Raw genomic sequence first — 20,919 nt, 5'->3', positions numbered from 1 at the left:
TCTGGATCAGATCTGTAAAAATATTTAGATAGCTTAAAATGCAAACAGGCACCATAAGGAATTGTCATGTTCACTTTAGACACAGCTCCCCCAAATGAAAACACAGATGATTGATTTGCCTTGTCAGAATCCATCTGGTAGAACTGGGAGGTGATGAGGGAGAATATATCCTTGATTAAATTATTAAAGAATATTTATCATTTTATAGCAAGCAAAGCAGTGCAGACAGCAGCAATTATGAACTTACAGATCATTACTTGCATAGGTAATTCTACTAATCTGAACCTTTCTGTTGTAACCAGCTCAGAAAAATGAGAACCAATTCCATATACCCTGAAATTATCACATCATTTGTGTTAGAGCACAAGTAACTCTACTAATCTGAATATTTCTGTTGTAACCAGCTCAGAAAATGAGAATAAATTCCATATACCCTGAAATTATCAAATAATTTGTGTTAAGAGTACAAAAGTGGAGTCAAGCCAAGGGCTGTAGTGTTACTATAAGCAAAAAAAAAAAAAAAAAGGAAGAAATTACAATAAAAACAAAAAAACCTCAATCTGCAAACACTTGCTGGGATATCAGCAGGTGAGCAACTGATTGTGGATCTGAAATTTGGAGTGAGTTCTGTTTTTTGTCAAGACAATGCAGAGCTCTAAGAAATGAAAGCTCCCATAAATCAGGCTCGTGCTGCCTCCAAGTGCAGCTGCTCTCTCTGTGTCACTTATTGCAAACTGGGGATTTTCACAGAAGGGAAAAATTGCCTGAACCAAGGAAATCTTTATATTCTGCCCCACTGACACTCCCACACCACAGAAACACCTTCAGTCTGTAGAAAAGTTTAATTAAATGACCAAGTGCTGGGCAGGTCTCAGTGAGGTTTAAAGAGGTTATGATGACATGAGTTAGAGCTTGGAATATTCATTACAGCCATCAACTGAGACCAGATTTGTCATACATTACTTGCAACTACCTAAAAATGCCTCATCCACCTAATTCCAGCTTTTCCTTATCATTATGTCTGACAGAGAGACTGGGGAAGTCATCACAGTGAGGTTATTCTGCCTAAGAAATAAAAACCCCTTTAAACAAGTCTTGCTAAAGCTGTCAAGGTAGGGAGAACAGAAAACCACCTCAGACATGATACCTGATCTTTAGATGGATATTTGACTTTAGATGTGGTGAGCTGATCACTACAATATATATAGATATATATAATCATACACAAATAAATGTGTGTATACAACAAGAAAAACCAAGGTTGAGTAAATGCACAACTCCCCCATATTTATCAAACACCACAACAGATTTAAAAAGCCAGAGGTTTAAGCACAGCATGGATTATTCTTCACTTTTCCCAGCTCACTTTGCTGTGCAGCTCATGAAACAAGGCTAGAGAGGCACTCACAGGTTGATGGATCTGGATAAGATGACAGACACAGTCAGGAGGATGCACCCATAGGGACCAATTTCAAACTGAAAAAGAAAAGGTGTTATTGTGGTGTCATTTTGTTTCTTTGTCCAGGATTTTGGTGTTATTTTGGTTTTTGTGTAGAAATTTTTTGCCCAATCCTCCAGAAATGGAAATGGAACTGAAGGCAGGAGAAATTGCTGTGATTTATGCTAAAGCTGAATTTGTTGCTGTGTTTGTTGCAATGCAAGAAATGTCCACAAAGTGTTAGAAGCAGTGCTCAGAACACATTGTGTAGGCTAATAGACACAAAGGCTGCCAGCTGAGCCACCATTTAATTAAAATACAATTAAACACAGTACCTGGTGAATATTCTGCTGTAGAAATACAATCAGATCCTCATATCTTGTAGCACTGTGAAGTATTAGCTGGGAAGAAATGCAAGAAGAGAAGAAGGTGAATCAAAAAACAGCAACTCATTTTTATAACCTGAAAGCTGAAATGAAGTAGCCAAAACTTTCAAACTGCCTGGAAAGATCTGAACCAACAAAATAAAGATCTAATGAAATCTTATCTCTTACTGTTGTCATTTGGCATAGAATTGTATCTCAGCACCTCATGTATTCTGAATTTTTCAGTGCTGCTTTTTGATGATTTTTAAGTTTCTTGAGCAGACACTTGGATTCAATTTAAGCATTGTCTATGCAATGAAAAACAATTCCTAGAACAGAGGGATATTGAGGCTTTAGCAGACACAGGAAGGGCAAGAAGCTCAGGGGTTTGTACCTATATGATGAGAATATGAATATTCCTATTTAACATTAAATCCAGGAAAGCTCACAGATCCAGGTCCTCAGTTCAGTATTCTTTGCCTGTTTTTCCATCTTCAGATTTTTTGAGACATCAATTCCCCCTTTTAGGAGGCCAAGAACATTTCCTCCAGCCACTAAAGCCTGGCTGAAGGCAGCACTGAGCCTCAGATGGAAACAAGGCATAAGTGGAAAGTGTTCTGCCACTTGGAGCTTCTGGAGGGGGAAAAAGGCAAAGAATTCTGTCTAAGGCAAGGAGAAAATAGTGCCTTTTCATGCTCATGGTCAGTTGGAAGAGCTTACATTCATTTTTATTGTGTGTCATTAAAAGAGTTTTTAGGTTTGGAAGGTAAATGGAAAAAAAAAAATAATTTCAGAGCCCAACTATCCACAGCCACTGGGACAATTCAGAGCCAGGCAGGCTATGGGATTTTATTTCTTATTGGGTCCTGGATCATAACTAACTTGATTTGGAGAGCAATGGAAATCAGATTCATGGAACTGAAATGGGGAAAGCAAGAAAGAGGGTCTGGAGAATGGGAGTCACATAGAGCCTTACAGTTTCTAGGATTCCATCTGCCTTGTATTTCCCTGTGGGAGTGAACTGCTGCCTTCCTGATGGCCTGAAGGGGATATGCAGACAAAACTCATGTTAAAAGGAAGAAAATGGCATTAAAAAGAAATCAACATGTTGTTGATGTGCCAAAGATTTGCATTATTATTATTCTTAATTAATTTTTAAAAAAATATTTATTGTAAGTAAGTTTATATTGCAAATCAAACTTCTGTCAGTGAAACAAACACTTAATCTGTGCTGTGCTCTCTCAGTCTAACATGAATTACAAGTTTCTCCATACAGAAAGAGGATAAGTATAAGTTTAAGATGTTAAGGACTGTTTGTATTGAAAAATATTTTTAGAGCAATGACATTCAAACAAGCAGAACATACGTAAAATATCAGAGAGGAAGCAGGTTTGAGATGTGAAGTATGTGAAATATCATTTGAAATGTCTTTGAATTTGCTACTTCTATTTCAGGTTTAAGAAGGATTTCTGTGTCCCAAAGCCTCTCTGTTATTTTGCAGCTATCTTAGTTGATCTAATGAAGGAAATTAATTATGGCCACAAGACTTGACTCATTTAAAAATGTCCTTTAGGTTCCAGTGCCAAAGTTAGGGATCTAAGAGTTGGATATTCTGTGTACAAGCAACCTGACTGCATTGCAGGCAAATACAGCAAAAGGAGCTTCATTCCAGCCATAATGGAATATCCATCAGTGCAGGAGCAGAATACTGCATCTGGAAAAATAACTTTTTGGAGGACACAATCAATTAAATCCACAGGACCTTCCACAACAACCTCAAAGTGTTTTGTCTGCTGTGTCCCAGCTCCTGGGGCAGCAGAACTCCATTCTACATTGCTCCTTAGGCTGTTCTGGGTGGCACCAATGCAGCTTAGAAAGCATTTGTGCTGTGAGTGCTGCAGGTGTGGGGCAGACAGAGGTCAGAGCAGAGGGGCTGGGAGTGCTTCTCCTACTCACAGTGCCACCAGGGCTCTCTGGTGGCCCCCTGCACGCCACAGAACGTCCGCCAGAGCCAAGGACAGGCACCTGGTCCTGAGAGCTTCTGAGGGCTGGAGGCAGCTGCAGGCAGGAAACAAAGCACAGAGACAAGCACCCAAATGTGAGGGGAAACAGGCTCAGGGCAGGTTTGTCCCTAAAAGAACAAAATCATCTTTAGAGACAGTTTTGTAAGGATTAGTAACAAGGCTCCGGTGGGATGTGTCAGAAAATCGTTGTTCAGGTAGCTCAGCTCTACAGGTGAGAAAGAGACAACCTGGATGGCCAAAATCCCTGTGAGCTGAAGAGCAGCAGGCATGGGCACTGGGGAGACCTCCCAGGTGTAACCCCACTTTTCCCTGGGAATCCTCTGGAACCAAGCAGCAGCTTGAGGGGAGCACTCACTGCACAGCCTGCACTCCAGAGCTGAGAGGGATGCAGCTGGTGGCACCACTGGGCTCACTGGAGCCATTCCCTGAGGAAAAACCTCATTTTAGGCATTTCAGGTACCCTGGACCCTGAAGACAATCAGACCCAGTGATGGGAGGTGTAGGGAGAAAAACTCTCTTTGGATTGCTGCAGAACAAACTGGGCACACTGGGTGGGTCAGAGGGATACAGGCATTGCAAGGACATTAACTCACCAAAGTCAAGAGTTAACAGCTCTGTGCTGCTTTCTGGGGGATCTCCATGAGCTTCTGTTGCTCCTAATGATGGTTATAAATAATTGCAAGCTTGCTCTGTCCCTGTGTTCTGAGCCACTGCTCCTGTCATGTGAATTTAAGTGATGCAATTCAGTCTTTACTTCTAGCAGATCATTACTTAAGCTGGTGTCTGATTTATAAAGAATGATTAAAATAAAACTGGTTTTGTCATTAAAAGCAATGGATGCAAATCAAGAGATGGGTAAGTAAGGTATGACCAACAACAGGATCTGGTTAAACACAGATCTGTCATCACACCCTGATCTTCTAAAAGAGAGAATTCCTCTCCCCCAGAATATATTTTTAATTTCTTGGACAAGAAAGCAGGTAAATGTTTCAGGGAATAACACCATATTGGCAAATAATGGACAAGAGAAGCTACTTCATCTTTAAGTCTGTAATAAAACTTTCAATGTTCTCCAACAGGATTGGTTTTATGTTTTAAACATGATTTTTAGTTTCTAAAGACACCCATACTTAACTTCTTTCTGATATACACCATCATGTTTTTACCCACTACTAAACTTTCTCCCAAGTACTATCTGCAATAAATGCTGGTTGCAATTTATTTTAAATAAGGTGTGCCACAAAGTCAGGACCTAAAAGATTACAGGACCAGGAGGCCAAAGGTCACAAAGTGGAAAACTGGCAGATTTGAGAATAAACCAAATATCCATGAGACTGGCCAAAAGATCCCATGTCTCTGGGAAGAACATAACTGAACTTTTCTCTAGTGGCTTCAAGAATGGTAGCCTTTGAAATTCAGATTTTATCAGTTTTAGAGTGCTACCAGCATGGGAGATGAGGACAAAACCTGTTCCCACTGTTTGAGTAAAAGATCTAATAATTCAAAAGACTAAACAAGAAACACCAAACGTCAAAAAAATTAAACAGACTTTCAAGTTCAATGTCTGCCTTGAATATAATGTTCATTTAGAGAATGTTTCCCTCTCTGAAGGATGTGAGATATGGAAAATAATTGGTGAGAGTTTTCAAGTGAAAAAAAAAATATATAATCACAATTTTTTCTTATCTCTGCCTGTGTTCTAATACAGACACCCAAAAATTCATGGGAATCACAAGTAATTTATGTGTTTGAGAGAGGCAGCAGAGGAAGGAGGAGACATGATAATTATTCCTTGAATGCTGAAGAAGCCTGAAATCAAACATTTCCTGTGAAGTGGTTGATAATTTGAAAATCCAGGTTAGAATTAGGAAGGAATATTTATCCTCTCATTTGAAACTCTGAGACTTCCCTTTCCTTCAGCCCATGGCAAATGCAGCATAAGAAAAGTATGTTTATCTCATGAAAAAAAACCAAAAAAATCTTTTAAAACCACGTGGATAACAAGAGGGGAAAAACAAGAGAGGCAAATTCTGCCAAGTAAACAGGATAGGTTGGAGCTGGCACGAGCTGGGACACACATTTAAACAACCTGGCCTCCATCCACTTGTTTGGGTGCCACATAATTTTATTTCATTTATGATCTCTGAACCATGCTGCAAAACATTTCTGTTTTCACTAAGGGTGACCTGAGACACAAAGGGACCAAGGAGCAGATGATCAAAGGCTGTCCTCAAAGCTGAAAGAAATTCTTGGTTTTCACAAGCAGAAATCATTCTTCTGTGGAGATTCCTGGTCATAAAAATCTAAGTATGCTCTGAGTTTCCTGCAAGAAAGTTTCTGAGGTTTCTCTTTTATGTAGACAAGAACCTTGTAAATAATCTGAATTAGAATCCCAAAGTTTTGCAGGATAATTTCTGTCACTTCCATCCTGGATTCTGAAGACAAATAATGATGCTCTACAGGCACCTGTTTCTTTCCAATATTGATGAAAATCAGCCCAAACAATGAATTTACATTAGGAGTAAACCAGACAGCACAAAGGAATATCAACAGAGACCACAGCATCTTCCTACAGAATTCCAAGCAGAAAATGAGTATTTAAGGCCAAAATTTAACACAAGAGGACCATTTTTATATTGTAAGGTAATAAAGTTCAAGAAGGGTCTCAGCATGAAAGATTCTCTTCAGACTGAATCGAGGCCAGACTAATGGAAGTCACAAATAAAAGAAGGTGGTGGCAGCACAAACCAGTAAAATAATTTTCCCTGTTAAATGTTCTGTTCCTTTAAGGCACAGTGAGGCCTTGTGGAATTTTTCTTTTGTAATGGACTTAATGTCTTACTGAAAAACAAAAGGCAAATAAAGGAAAACTGGTAATAAAGTAATATTTGAGGCATTATTTTCCAGAATTTAATTCAGTAACCCATGTTCCTTTAGCAACCTGACAAGTACATTACTATTATAGCAGTCCAAGCAATTTCCTTGTCAGCAGAAACACCTCACAAAATTCCTTTAAAGCAAGTAGAAAATACACAGGATATAAATTCAAATTCCATTAAGGAGTTTAAATAGGAATAATCAAATACAATTACAAGAAAAAAAATAGTTTTAACTTTAATTTTTCAACCCTGTTGAGATTTCTTAGTCAAACACTGGATGAACTCCATGGTCTTTCAAACCTTGATTATTTTATGTTTGAAATCCAATTTCCATGAGGACCTCGAGGTTAAATAATTTTCACTGGCCTCAATTCAAGCTGTTTGGTTTGTGTAGAGGTTCTGGGGTTAATCACCAGCAATTACACAAATAAGACACCAACTTCTACATTCCTACAGTTCAATGGGAAGCAAACACAAGTAAATCAGATGCTGCTTTCTTTCTCCCTCTCTGAAACAAAAAAGAAGTTCAGTAAGTTCAAACTCAAAAGGCTCCTGAGTGGCTGCAGAGGAAAAAAAAAATTATATATATAAATAAATAAATATATGAATAAATAAATAAATAAATAAATCTACTTTTATTTTTTCTTTTTTTTTTTTTTGTTTTTTTTTTTTGTTTTTTGTTTTTTGGTTTTGGTTTTGGTTTTGGTTTTTTTTTTTTGTTTTTAATTCCTGAAAATTCACTGCCTTACCGGGTGTCTTTGTTCCTGTTGCTGTCTGCAAAGATCAGCTGCTGCAGGACACAGGCTTGGACTGCAGCCAGAACTCCACAAGGGCCACCCTGGGGGCAAAAGGGGAAAACAGGGAAAACTGATTCAGAAAAAAAAAATTAAAAATTATTATTTACAAAAGTAACTTTTAAATTCAGTGATTAAATTAAAACTCCAGTTTTCATATTCCAAACACCTGTTCATTTAATTTCGTTTTTTGGGGAGGGGTTTGCTCTCCTCTCCCCATTTCTTCTCCCCACCACAAATATTAGCCCAGGTTTAAAGTAGACTATCACAATTAAAACTCTTCAGAAAACACTAAATTACTCACCTTTTGCCAAAAATAAAAATAAAAATAAAAATTACAAAAAGCAGCACTGGGAAAGTTCCAGGAGCAAAAAAACTTATACAACTTGTAGAACTTGGGAGGAGAAATAAAGAAAAGAAAAGACATACATCCATTGACTTCTTTGTCTTTTTGTTCATTTCTAAATTTCATTTACAAAAAGCTCCTGGTACTTCTTCCAAGGTTTCCACACTTCCTTTTTCTTTTGCTCCATGAGCAAAAATCTGATGGATGCTGGGGAAAATTCCTGTGAGCTCCTCTTTCTTCCCTCTCTTTCCAGCCATGATTTCACAGCTCTCTGTGGCTCTGGGGTTTGTTCAGCCAGTGCAAATCAGTGGTTTTAAGTGTTTTTGTGGTTCCTGCCTGTTTTTCCTGAAAGGACCTAGACACCTTTCATGTCAAAAGAAATGTGGGGTTTTATTTAAATTTGGAGTATACAAATTAAAAATCTCCTGGTCCCTACTGAGCACCAGTTTAATTTTCAGAGAAATTAAACCTGAGTGTTTTCTAAGGACTGAAAACAAGCCTTGTATCTTGAGTTCCCAGTTGCATCACTAAATAAAGATTTCAGGTTTCAGTGCACCTCAGATCCTTCCTCTCTTTCTAACTGGGGAAGAGAGAGAAAACCAAGAGAATTTGGATGTTTCAAATTCTGTCTCAGAGGGAAAAAATCACGATACCAAGAAATGCCATATTAATTTTAAATTTTGTGGAAAGCAGATTGAGCTGGTTTGGGCTCCATGCAGGGCACAAGGCTGGCAGCACAGACCCCACAATGCCACCCATCAAATCCTCTCAAAACCCTGCACAGGGGAAGGGCAGCCAGCAGTGCTGTTTTCACACAGCAACGTGATTAAAGGATCAGTTTAATTCTCTGATTGTCCTCAGTGCAGCACCAAGAGAAGGGACTGCAGGTAAATGCAGTATGGAACTGTGCTGGGTGGATGTGGCCAGAAATGTGAATTCTGTCCCCATCTGTTAACCCAGCTGGGGCAGTGACCCTGATCTCCTGGCACATATTATCTGCTAATGGGCCATATTTAAACCAGCTGGGGCAATCATCTTTGTCTTTTCCACAGCCCATCCTCCCTCCAGGAAGATATCATCTGCTGCTGGCCCATTGAGTCCCAGTGCATGACTGATAAAATTCCATCATCCCACTGGGAGATGCTCCAGCCAGGGGAGGAGCCAAGCCTTTCCTACCCAGATAAAAACTGACATTTTGGACACCAAGGCACCTTCTTTGCACTGGATTCCAGAGGAAAGCCAGACCTTTCCACATCATCCCTGGAGCTTCAGAGGAAACTGCACCTTCTCCAGGAGCACTGCTCCAGCTGAACCACATCTGCCCCTGCAGGAGGATGCAGCCACCATTGAATGGGACTGTGCCAACACCCTGACTGACTGACGGGTGTCAGCTTGGATTCTGACTCTGGCAGGGCTGGGATTGTTCTTTGTAATACTGCATTTCTATTTTAATTTTCCTAGTAAAGAACTGTTATTCCTAATTCCCATATCTTTGCCTGAGAGCCCCCTAATTTCAAAATTATAATAATAATTTGGAGGGAGGGGGTTTACATTTTGTATTTCAAAAAGAAGCTTCTGCCTTTATCGGCAGACACCTGTCCTTCAAATCAGGACAGGAACTTAGAAAATAACCTAATTCCTGGAATTAGGAAACAGTTTAGATATTGACACCTTCCCAGTTCTCATATTATATATATACTCTGCCTCTCTAGGTTTATTTAAATAACTGATGAGTGAATAATCTGAAGTATATCAAGGAAAAAGCAAGGTTTGTGCCAGTCTATTAGAGACAGCCTCCCAGTCAAAAAATAAATTACAAGATTTATTCTAAATATCTTCTTACAGCACCACAAAAACCTAACATAAGAAAGAACCAGTTGTTCAGCTGAATTAAATTTTGGAAGTGAGGAGGAAATATAGAAATGATCTGAAATAGGCACAATCTCAGCAAAACACCATTCCTGCACTGGAATTCATGGTGGGGAATGTAGTGGCCAGTAAATGGCTGGAAGTGATGAGATATCCTTTTTCCAGTCTGGAAACACCAAAATAACATTTACTGTGGGCCAGTGACCACCACTGCCACAGTTCCTTTTGGAGTTTAAGTTAAGATTTAATATCTTCTTTTTCCACCAGGCTTTGTCAGATAAGCAGCTTTCTTCTGAGATCACCAGCCTAATAAAATATTTAACTAGATGAGGTAAGTTAATTAAACATCTTAATGACATGTTGATTAGCCATTGTCCTTGCCTCAAAGCCTCTCTTCCCCTCATTTCTGTATAATGCTCTGCTTCTCTCAGGCCAGATAAAAATTTTCTGCATCAGCACAGAGGCTTAATGAGTAAAGAGGAGCCCACAAGGGTTTACTGAATTCCTGAGAGACCTTTGTGGATACCCCAGGAGCAGAGCAGAGCCACAGGGCTGCCACAAAAACATCAAGCACTGGGGAGGATCCATCCTTCCAAGGGCTCTGCTGGATTTTGGGGCAGCTCCATGGGCTGAGCCTGTGAAACCAAGGTGAGCAGCACAGAGCAGAGAGGGGTGTGATGCCTGGAGGAGCTGGAACAGTTAAGAGGAATAAAATGGATATTTATTAAGGGGATTTCAAAGGCCACATCCAGGCAGTGCCAGTGCCACAGTCACAGCCCCTGCCTGGATGGCTCCAAGATGGAAGCAAAAAAAAAAAAAAAAAAAAGAGAGAGAGTTTGGCCACAAGATCTCACATTTTTACAGGTTTTAGTCCATTTGCAAGCAGGATTCAACTCTCCAATTAATAGCCTCAAATAATGAAGTTTCATCCTCCTTGCTGGCCCACCCTCTTTTCACATTGTTCATGCTTAGGGCCTGAAGTTTGAAGAGATTGTCCGTGAGTCCCCAGCTGGAATAGGACTGATTTGTCTTCTGCACCCTGTGAAAAGATCCTAGTAACCCTTGATATAAAACTAAAAGGAGAACAGAAAATCTTCAGGCACCAGGTGAAGCACTGGCTGTGAGCCAGGTGCTCAGGCAGGGCTGAAAGGGAGAGAAGTCCCTGAATGCCCTGGGTCAGAGAGCACCAAAAACCTCTCTGCACTGGGCAGGTGCTGTCCAGCCTGGCCCAAGCCAGGGCACAGTGGTTTTACCAGCTGTGATCACATTCCAGCTGTGGTCACAGTCCAGATGTTGCCAGGGAATTGATAAAAACCTCACTGTAGAAAGGAGCTGGGATCTTGTGGCTGCAGGAGAGGTGAGCCCACCAGCAAGTGCAAGGTGTTATTTCCCTTTAATTTATGAATGAACCTCATCACCTGACCCCAATATCTTCAGCAAGGAAAAATCTCCAGGTGATTTTCCAGGCAAATCTTGCTACATCTCATTTTGAGTCAGATCAAACTGCATCATAAATTTGTTTGCCCCTACATATCATTTTTCTCTTAAACTCAACCCTGGATTTACACTCTTTTATTCTTTTACCACCACCAGCTGTCAGCTGCAGTGGCTCCTCTTCCTCCCTGTGAGTAATTCCCCATCACACACACATTTGCACATTTCTGCAGCTCCTTCACTTTTTCCTCCATCCATCTCAAGTCTCCCATCACAACCTGACAAGGTGACAACATGCACTGGTAACCAGAGTTTAAAGAAAGAGAAAAGTCTTTAGAATTTATTTTTTTTCAGTGCTGAAACAGCCTTTGTAAAGCCAGTGCAAAAAGCAAAGATCACTGTTAGGAAGGAATTTACTGTACCTTTTTCTGCACAATGCCATATTTTAGCTGTGGGATATTGTTAAATGTAAAACTCTGGATTTTCCATTCTTCACTGAAGCAACAAAGACTAGAGCCAAACAGAAGATTTTTTAATTCCTATAAAAGAAAGCAAAAAAAAAAAAAAAAATCTCATTTTAAAAAACAAATCCAAAACACAGAAATTTGTAGAAAAGAAAGGAGGAGTGTGGAAGGGCAATGACTAACTCTGCAAACCACCCTCTTCTGTTTTATCCATACTGTAAATAGCAACACCCCAATGAAAAGGAGCAATATTTTCCTTTTCCTGCCATATTCCTTCCACTCATAATGCTGGGAGCAGCTCAGCACTGGAAAATATTTATGTCTCATGTCTGGGACACAGTTTCCCATGCAAGCATCCCAGAACATTGCCTGAAATTTAACAGCTGGAAGAGCAACCAGGGGTGACATGAGGGAGAAAAGGACCCTGTATGAGAAAAATGTTAATTAAATGTTTGATTCCTGTATTTCAGGTGGAACAAATCCAGACCTTGGCCCTGAAAAACTGCAGACCATGATCATCCAGCAATAGCCACACTGAATAAATTGTATTCATACTAAATTCAGGAAATAAAAAAAGATTACTCAGGGCTGGTAGAGTTACTCCAAGCTCTTTGATCTACAAATTAAATTGGAAGACACCCTCATTATTTGGTCTGGGGTTTTTTTCTCCTCTGTCTGAATTGGAAGGAAAAGTTAATAATTAAACTTTAAATAATTTAAATAATTGTATTATTTTAAGGAAAATTTAAATAATTATTTAAATACTTAAAATTATTAAAGCTATTTTCATCTCTAGTCAAAATAATGGAGATAAGCAAGGCAGAAACAGTGACAGGGGAATAAGAAACCACTGTCAGTGGAAAGGACTGAGAAAAAGCACATGAACAACTGACTAGAGGCATTAAGGAAATAATACAAATTAATTAATTGAAACTATTATCTGTGCTTCAAGTGGGCTGATGCATGAGGGTTTTTTCTGAACTTAGGCATCCCTAAATTATTTTGTCACCTGGACAAGGACTATACTCAGGAATATAGCACAAGTACAGCACAGAGCAACCCACTGCACCTCCAGCAAAGGAAACTCAAATAACAACCTCACAAATCTATTTGTATTTACCATCATTTATCTTACTTTTGCAAGAGAAATATCAATTGCCTTTGATACTATTTGAAGCATATAGAGTGTTGAAAGATCTGGAGTCTTAACTTCTCCAGTTGTCTCTTCATCCTCAACATCAACTGAAAGAAAAAAAAAAAAATCAAGTGTTGGATGGGAAGAATTGTTTTCCCCAGCACACACAGTGCTAGGGGGTCACCAACATGAAAATTAACATTTATTGTCTTTATAAAAAGGAAAATAAGAGTTTTAGCCAGAAAGAGCAGATAAAAATACACCAGCCAGCTTTTGTTTGATTATTTCCTAATGATCTGTCTTACCTAAAAGTTTATAGCAGATAAAATTGCTCTAAATCAACTACAGGTCACAAAAGAAGCCACTCCCACTTATTTATTTGGCTACAGCTGCTGTGAACAATACCAAAGATGGCAAAGTTAAAGTGAAACTTGACATAACTTACCCAATTCTAGGACTTCTTTCATCTGGTCTTCTTTATAGCCAATGGATGTTGGAGACTTCCTACATGAAAATGAGTCAAGAAATGAAGGACAACATGTTCATTTTAAATGAGAAAAGGTGTTTGAATAAATGGGAAGAAATAGGGAGCATTTCCCACACAAGGATATAACTTTTACATGTGTGTGAGTGCAGAAAGAAAGAAAGAAAGAAAGAAAGAAAGAAAGAAAGAAAGAAAGAAAGAAAGAAAGAAAGAAAGATATAGATGATATAGATATAGATATAGATTAGATATAGATATAGATATAGATATAGATATAGATATAGATATAGATATAGATGATATAGATATAGATATAGATATAGATATAGATAGATATAGATGATATAGATATAGATAGATATATAAAATAAATACATGGTCTTAGAGAAAAGCCTTTTCCAGTGGAAGAAAGCTGCATTTCAGGAGTTCATCAGGAAAAGCAGCCAGCACAGGGCAATACCCTGTGTTTGATTTGGGATTTCTGTCCTGTTCCAGCATCAATCTCATTTCATTTGTGTGATATGACAGATAGGGTCATAAGATAAAATTTAAATCCCTGACAGGGATCAGGATAAGGTTCAAATTAATAATTAAACTGCTTGAAATATCCAAATCATTAAAGTAGGAATAGGTTTTAGACTGGCTCCTTTACCAGGGTATTATTTTAGTCACTAAGAGGGATCAGTTGTTCAACTCCTCTTGTGATTTAATTGTGCATTACACAATTAAAAGGTTAGAATTCATATGAATAACTGCTGAAAGGATGAAGCATTTAAATTTGGCTCTGAAGTCAGAGCTGAAATAAAACATTAGATTTTTGAACATTAGGTGGGTTTTATTCTTCCTGCTGAAATCACACCAGAACTAATTCAGAATCAAGGAAAAGTTTTGAATAACTATTTCTAGACACACTAAAAGTGGACCTTCTTTTTTTTTTTTTTTTTTTCCCCCAAAAATGCAATACTGTATCACTGGCTTTTGCTTTGGAAAAAAGGTATTGCACTGGCAATCCTTTCAAAAATAGTATGGAATAGTTTCCTCAGCAACATTCTTTGTGTGCATGGTATTACAGCAACAACTGCTGTCATGTCTCATACTTTCCATGAGCTTAATTTCCTTTTCAGAATATGAAATAATAACCCCAGAACACAGACATATCACACTCAGGATTTGCCCAGTTTAAAGGCTTTTTGGCAGCTTTCTCACAGATATTATTTGGTGTTGTAAGAACAGAAATATTTCACTTTTTAGCTATAAATAAATGAAAGGATGGAGGCAATGACATGTGGGTGGCCCCAATTCAGGCCAGACAAAATGGAAATGAATCACCCACATTCTAGGAACTCCAGGTAAAAATAAATGGGAGGCCCAGTAGGTCAATAAAAATAAGAGTACTGAGAGCAAATTTGTGTAGTGGCATAAGCAGCACTGAGCTCCCACTGGATATTACTGTATTTTTATGTGATATATAATTTAATAAAGTTGGTTGTGGTATGTTTTACAACACAGTCACATCTCCCCTTGATCTTTCCTAACATGAATTCCAGCTGAGATTCCCTTCCCATAGCTGCTTGCTATTATTTTCCTCTCTCTGGTCAAGGAAAGAGTCTTAGTGACAATAAATGCACCAATAAAACACTTTTCAGCCAAGTCATGTCACTCAGGCATCACCAGAAGCCACAGTTTTGTTTTGTCTGAGATGGCACACTGTTCTCTCTGCTTTTCTCATGTTTCTTCAATAATTAACACCTTCCAAGGCCAGGTTGGACAGGGCTTGAAGCAAGCTGGGCTAGTGGGAGGTGTCCCTGTCCATGGCAGGATGGTCTTTATGGTCCTTTCCAACAAAACCATTCTGTGATTGTGATTCTGTGATTGTGTGACTGTGTGATTCTGTGACTGTGATTCTTTAATTCTGTGACTCTATGATTCTGTGATTGTGATTGTGTGACTGTAATTCTGTGATTCTGTGACTGTCATTCTGTGATTCTGTGACTGTGTGATTGTGATTCTTTAATTCTGTGACTGTGATTCTGTGATTGTCATTCTGTAATTGTGACTGTCATTCTGTGATTCTGTGATTGAGATTCTTTAATTCTGTGACTGTGATTCTGTGATTCTGTGATTGTGATTCTTTAATTCTGTGACTCTGTGATTGATTCTGTGATTGTGATTCTGTGATTGTAACTGTGATTCTGTGATTGTGATTCTGTGACTGTAATTCTGTGATTCTGTGATTCTGTGATTGTGATTCTTTAATTCTGTGACTGTGATTCTGTCATTCTGTGATTGTGATTCTTTAATTCTGTAACTGTCATTCTGTGATTCTGTGATTCTGTGATTCTGTGATTGTGATTCTTTAATTCTGTGACTCTGTGATGGATTCTGTGATTGTGATTCTGTGATTGTGATTCTGTGACTGTAATTCTGTGATTCTGTGATTCTGTGACTGCCATTCTGTAATTGTGATTCTGTGATTCTGTGATTGTGATTCTTTAATTCTGTGACTGTCATTCTGTGATTCTGTGATTCTGTGATTGTGATTCTGAGATTCTGTGATTGTGATTCTTTAATTCTGTAACTCTGTGATTCTGACACAAAGCAGCCCATTTATACATGGGCATTTATACATGCAAATCCAGCCACCCATGGTACAATTCACATATAGCTCACCTGGCACCAGTGTTTGTAGAGTTAATTCTCTCTGGAAAGCCTAAAAGATGTTGGTTCTACACCCATTCCAGGAAGAACCAAGCCTGGGATGCAGTGTGCTCTGAATTCTCAGTGCTGAGAATTCCCATCAAGCTGAGGAAAGCACTGACACCCAAGATTAATGTTGGGTGTTTTCTGCTTAAGTGGGGGATTTTTGCAGGTGGAGGTTCCCCTCCTTGAGGGGAATTTGTGTTTCTCAAAACAGCCAGGACATTTATTGCAATTTCCATTTCAGCAGAGGGCTGCTGCTCCAGGAAAATTTATTGTAGGTGTAAAGCCATTGGGTTGGAACACTCAGGGAAGGGGGAAATCATCCATCACAGCAGGAAAATGGAACAGGAAGAAAATACATTTCATTCTAAACATACTATACAGTACTTTCTCTAAATATTTGAACATTCCTCTCTGGCCTCCAAGCACTGTAGGAAAATGGATTTACAGAGAAGAGCAGAACTCACACAGAGGGAGCTCCTTGGCACAATAATGGATGTGCATTCCACCATTTCCTATTTACACCAACACTCACAGGAGGTTAAATAAGCAAAGGGGCTTAAAAATTAAATATCAGTGGCTTTAAGGTGACTGTGGTGGTAAAACCCATTTTCATTGCCAGATTGCAAGAGCTTTTCTACTGGATGTAGAATAGGCAGATATATCCAATATTCTTGGAATAGTGAGTAAAATCTGCAGAATAAATAATTTAAAAATAACCTTTACTGCTGTTTGAAAAAGGGTAAAAAAGGCCATTCTATGTGGTGCAGCTTGTCACTGCTTTGGGGCACAATTATAAAATCAGAATTTTTAAAAGCAATTGTAAAGATGCAAAGGACATGATCACAATCAATGCCAGGCAATATTTTTCTATTGTCATGAGGATTTAATATAAATTCTATCATTTTGGCAAGTCTGGTTGACAGAGGTAACAGAGGCTCATAAACTTAATCTCCCCAAATTTCCTTTTTAGTGAGGACCTGCATCTGATTTGATTTGAACATTTGCAATATGAAAAATTATCTGGTGAACAAATGACACATAGATTTGTGAACACTGACAGATCTAAAACAGGTAGATGAGAAACTTGGCACTGAAAGGGTCATTTCTAATAGAAGTGGTCACTTCTGACAGAAATAGATTCCCTCACACATGACTCTGCATTTCTCCTGCCAAATTTTACTAATTTAATTTAACTGAATTTTACAAGGTGAAATCTTTGTTGAGAAGGTTTGTATATAAAACAAGAATTACTATGATCACAGGCTGAGCTACAAGATGGTTTGAAGTGCCTGATAAGTTTGGCTCACCTAAACACAAAGCTCATCCATAGGCTATGAGTGATTATTTATCTCCAGCTACAAAATCACAATTATAATAAAAATGGAGCTGCTTTGTTCCTACTGTTCTCCATCAGAGATTTTGGAGTGTTACATCCTCCCAGTGGAATTTCCAAAGAGCTCAGTATCACCTGTGTGAACTCACCATTATGTTCAGCAGCTCTAAACTGATGCCAGCAAAATAAACAAGAATCAGTATTTTCTTTTTTTTTAAAAAAAAAGCAGATAAAATTCCATTATATAAAAATGTACAGTACCCACAAGACATGACATAAAGCACAGAGAAAGGTTCCCAAATCTTGGCACTCAATTAATTACTATTACTATTACTATTACTATTACTATTACTATTACTATTAATATTAATATTAATATTAATATTAATATTAATATTAATATTAATTTTAATTTTAATTTTTTAAATTTATTAATATTAATTAATATTAACCCTCTGCTTCACCATCCATAAAGTACCCACTCTGTCTGGTTTGGGCCTTCAATTCTTAGGTTATTTAATTTTTAAGGATGTAGGATATTTGTGGTCTATTTCCTGAGGTCAGAAACCTCAGACTTTTAACCAAACCACTGTAACCTGCCAGGTATCAGCAATACAAATGATCTTCCTGAAAACTAATATCAACTGTTAAATTGGGAGATAAAAGCTTACACTGAGGTTGGGGTATTCTCTTATTATAAAAGAAGGGGAACTCAAAAAACAGGTTACTGATAGAGGAATAGGGGTAAAATAAATTCCTTGTGCTACCTGCACACATTTTTTTTTTTTTTTTAAGGAGTAAGTAATTCCATAGAGTCATGGAAGACACCTCAATGATCCCCTAATGGAAATTCTCAACTGACTGACTGCACTTCAGCCAACAGGCTGGACCTCTCCAGCTTTACCTCCTTTCCAAAAATAAAGAAATTATGCAGAAGCCATTTGTCACTTCCAGTAATTGCAAAGTGCCTCTTCCTATGGAGTGCTGGAAAAATACTAAAAGGGCAAATGGCAGCCCCACAGATGTTACACCACGGGCTCTGCTGCCATAAATCCATTGGCACCACAAGAAAGTCACAATAGTTTATAACTTTTATTTTGGGCCCTTTTTTCCGGTCCAAGCATTATGTTGTAAAAGGTGTTACACAACTCCAGGCACTTGAAGGTTTTCACCCCTGATCTGGCAGCCACAGCCTCTCCTTTCATCCATGGGAGAGTCAGACCCATATTCCCCAGGGTGAGCTGGTTTTGTTGGACAGACATTCCTGTGCTGCCAGCTGGGTGAGTCAAACCCAAATATACTCCCTGGGGTAAGGGAGCAGAGCAGGAACCAGGAGGGTTTGGTTCCTCTCTCCAGAAGGTGTGGCTGCAGTGTTCTCCCTGTGTTTCCTGCCCCCAAAACCATCCCAGAGCTCTGGGGAAAGCTGGAGATGATGCAGAATGTGACTGGAGGACAAGGCAGAAGGAAATGTGCCAACATCATTTACTCCAGGGCTGCTCCAGCACTGTTCTCACCGTGTTTCCTGCCCCCAAACCACTCCAAAGTGCTGGAGATGATGCAAAAGGTGGCTTGAAGGACAACATAGAGATCCAGACAAAGGCAGAAGGAAATGTGCCAACATCATTTACTCCAGGGCTGCTCCAGCACTGTTCTCATCATGTTTCCTGCCCCCAAACCACTCCAAAGCACTGGAGATGATGCAAAAGGAGCAGAGAAGGAACCAGGAGGGTTTGGTTCCTCTCTCCAGAAGGTGTGGCTGCAGTGTTCCCCCTATTTCCTGCCCCCAAACCCATCCCAGAGCTCTGGGGAAAGCTGGAGATGATGCAGAATGTGACTGGAGAACAAGGCAGATGGAAATGTGCCAAGGTAATTTACTCCAGGGCTGCTCCAGCACTGTTCTCACCATGTTTCCTGCCTCCAAACCACTCCAAAGTGCTGGAGATGATGCAAAGGGATCAGAGGAACCAGGAGGGTTTGGTTCCTCTCTCCAGAAGGTGTGGCTGCAGTGTTCCTCCTGTGTTTCCTGCCCCCAAACCATCCCAGAACACTGGGGGAAGCTGGAGATGATGCAGAATGTGACTGGAGGACAAGGCAGAAGAAAATGTGCCAACATCATTTACTCCAGGGCTGCTCCAGCACGGTTCTCACCATGTTTCCTGCCCCCAAACCACTCCAAAGCACTGGAGATGGCAGGAGAAACAGAACTTCTGGACAGCAAATTAATATGATTATGCAGAAGCTAATTTATTGTTTACTTTTTAGTCTTAATTATACATTCTATGCATCTCTTGACTGGTGCCTTTATGCTGTCTATGTGTTTTGCACCAGCTTTTCAGGTATGATGATTGGTGGCTGTCTAGAACTTCCCTGCTTAGTTTTATCTTGGGTTTTTTAATTTTGGTATTTTGTTTTTTAACTCCTTCTTTCCTGATTTAGTACAATTTATGTTTCAGTGGCTTTGAAAGGTCTTAACAAGTTGTAGAAAAGCACTTATTTATAAAAAAACCTATATTTAGCTGGTTTTCTCCATATTTTACTGTCTAGATGTTTTTCTGTGTATTTTGCTGTTTCTTTACATACTTAGCTGTTTTTCTGTATATTTTTTAGTTTAGACCAATGTTTATAACAAGTGCACAAAATGAGCCATTTTTAGGTGTTTTTCTGCAACTTGCTGAGACCCTTCAAGGCCACTAAAACATAAACTGTGCTAATCAGGAGGGAGGGAGCTGAAAACCAGAATACTGAGATTAAAAGACCTAAAATAAAAGTGGGCAGTAAAGTTCTAGACAGCCACCAATCATTGTACCTGAAAAGCTTGTGCCAGAAGCATGAACAGCATAAAAGCACCAATCAAAAATGTGTAATTGCACAGACAGTAATATTAAAATGTATAATTAGAGCTAAAAAGTAAACACTAAATCAGCTTCTGCATAATCATATTAATTTGCTGTCCAAAAATCCTGTTTCTCCCACAAATGTGCCAACCTAATTTACCCCAGGGCTGCTCCAGCCCCATACTCCTTTCTGCTCCTTCATCCCAAACTCTGACTCAGCTCCACTTTCCAGAAATGCCATCCCAGCCCAGCATCCTCTTCCTCTCCCAGTGGGAAAAACTGAATTGCTTCCTCAGGCATTGCTCACACACAAATCCTGGAATAACCTGGAATAACCTCTCCAGGCTTTCTGGCTGGTTTGAAGCAGGATCAGCTCCAAAATGACCTGGTCACTTCTCATTCCACAGAACTGGCTTGTCCAGGTGGTGAGGACTTGCAGGAACTGCTCAACACCTCCCAGGATCAGAACTTTACTACTCACCAAATTGCCAGGTATTATTTTAGACAGAGCCAGCCCATCCCACACACTGATTTTGTGCATAACACTGAATTACTGCAGCTCACCAGGTAAATACAGAATATTCCTAGAACCCTAGAATTCCCAGAATTCCTAGAAAATTTCCTATTTTTGCACCAAAATGCACTGTAGGAAAGACTGAAGCCAAGCAAAACTGCTGGGTAAATAATGTACATTACATAACTTTGCTGGAACTGTTTTTCCTTTCAGTTGGAAATTCGATTTTATTTTTAAAAAAACAGCATTAAACTGGAACATTAATTAATATTCCTTCTGAAATGAGACATTCACATATTAACC

General features: G+C 39.1%; 1 protein-coding gene across 4 annotated transcripts in view; it reads right to left on the bottom strand.

Moving 5' to 3' along the window:
• The window catches only part of MINDY4 (MINDY lysine 48 deubiquitinase 4), a 72,647-nt gene that overhangs the window by 36,678 nt on the left and 15,050 nt on the right, over nt 1-20,919 (bottom strand). For all 4 annotated transcript variants that reach the window (XM_056485018.1, XM_056485020.1, XM_056485021.1 and 1 more), the window contains exons 6-13: nt 13,194-13,252; nt 12,749-12,855; nt 11,572-11,688; nt 7,456-7,544; nt 3,760-3,861; nt 2,780-2,843; nt 1,774-1,839; nt 1,409-1,476 (exon numbers count right to left, since the gene is read on the bottom strand). In XM_056485018.1, coding sequence (XP_056340993.1) covers nt 1,409-1,476; nt 1,774-1,839; nt 2,780-2,843; nt 3,760-3,861; nt 7,456-7,544; nt 11,572-11,688; nt 12,749-12,855; nt 13,194-13,252 — 672 coding nt within the window. The remainder of the gene's footprint in view (nt 1-1,408; nt 1,477-1,773; nt 1,840-2,779; nt 2,844-3,759; nt 3,862-7,455; nt 7,545-11,571; nt 11,689-12,748; nt 12,856-13,193; nt 13,253-20,919) is intronic.

The sequence above is a fragment of the Oenanthe melanoleuca genome, chromosome 2 (genome assembly GCF_029582105.1).
Source record: "Oenanthe melanoleuca isolate GR-GAL-2019-014 chromosome 2, OMel1.0, whole genome shotgun sequence".
Lineage (NCBI taxonomy): Eukaryota > Metazoa > Chordata > Aves > Passeriformes > Muscicapidae > Oenanthe > Oenanthe melanoleuca.
Note: the sequence above shows the minus strand (reverse complement) of the source record. Positions and strands in the feature narration are given on the sequence as shown.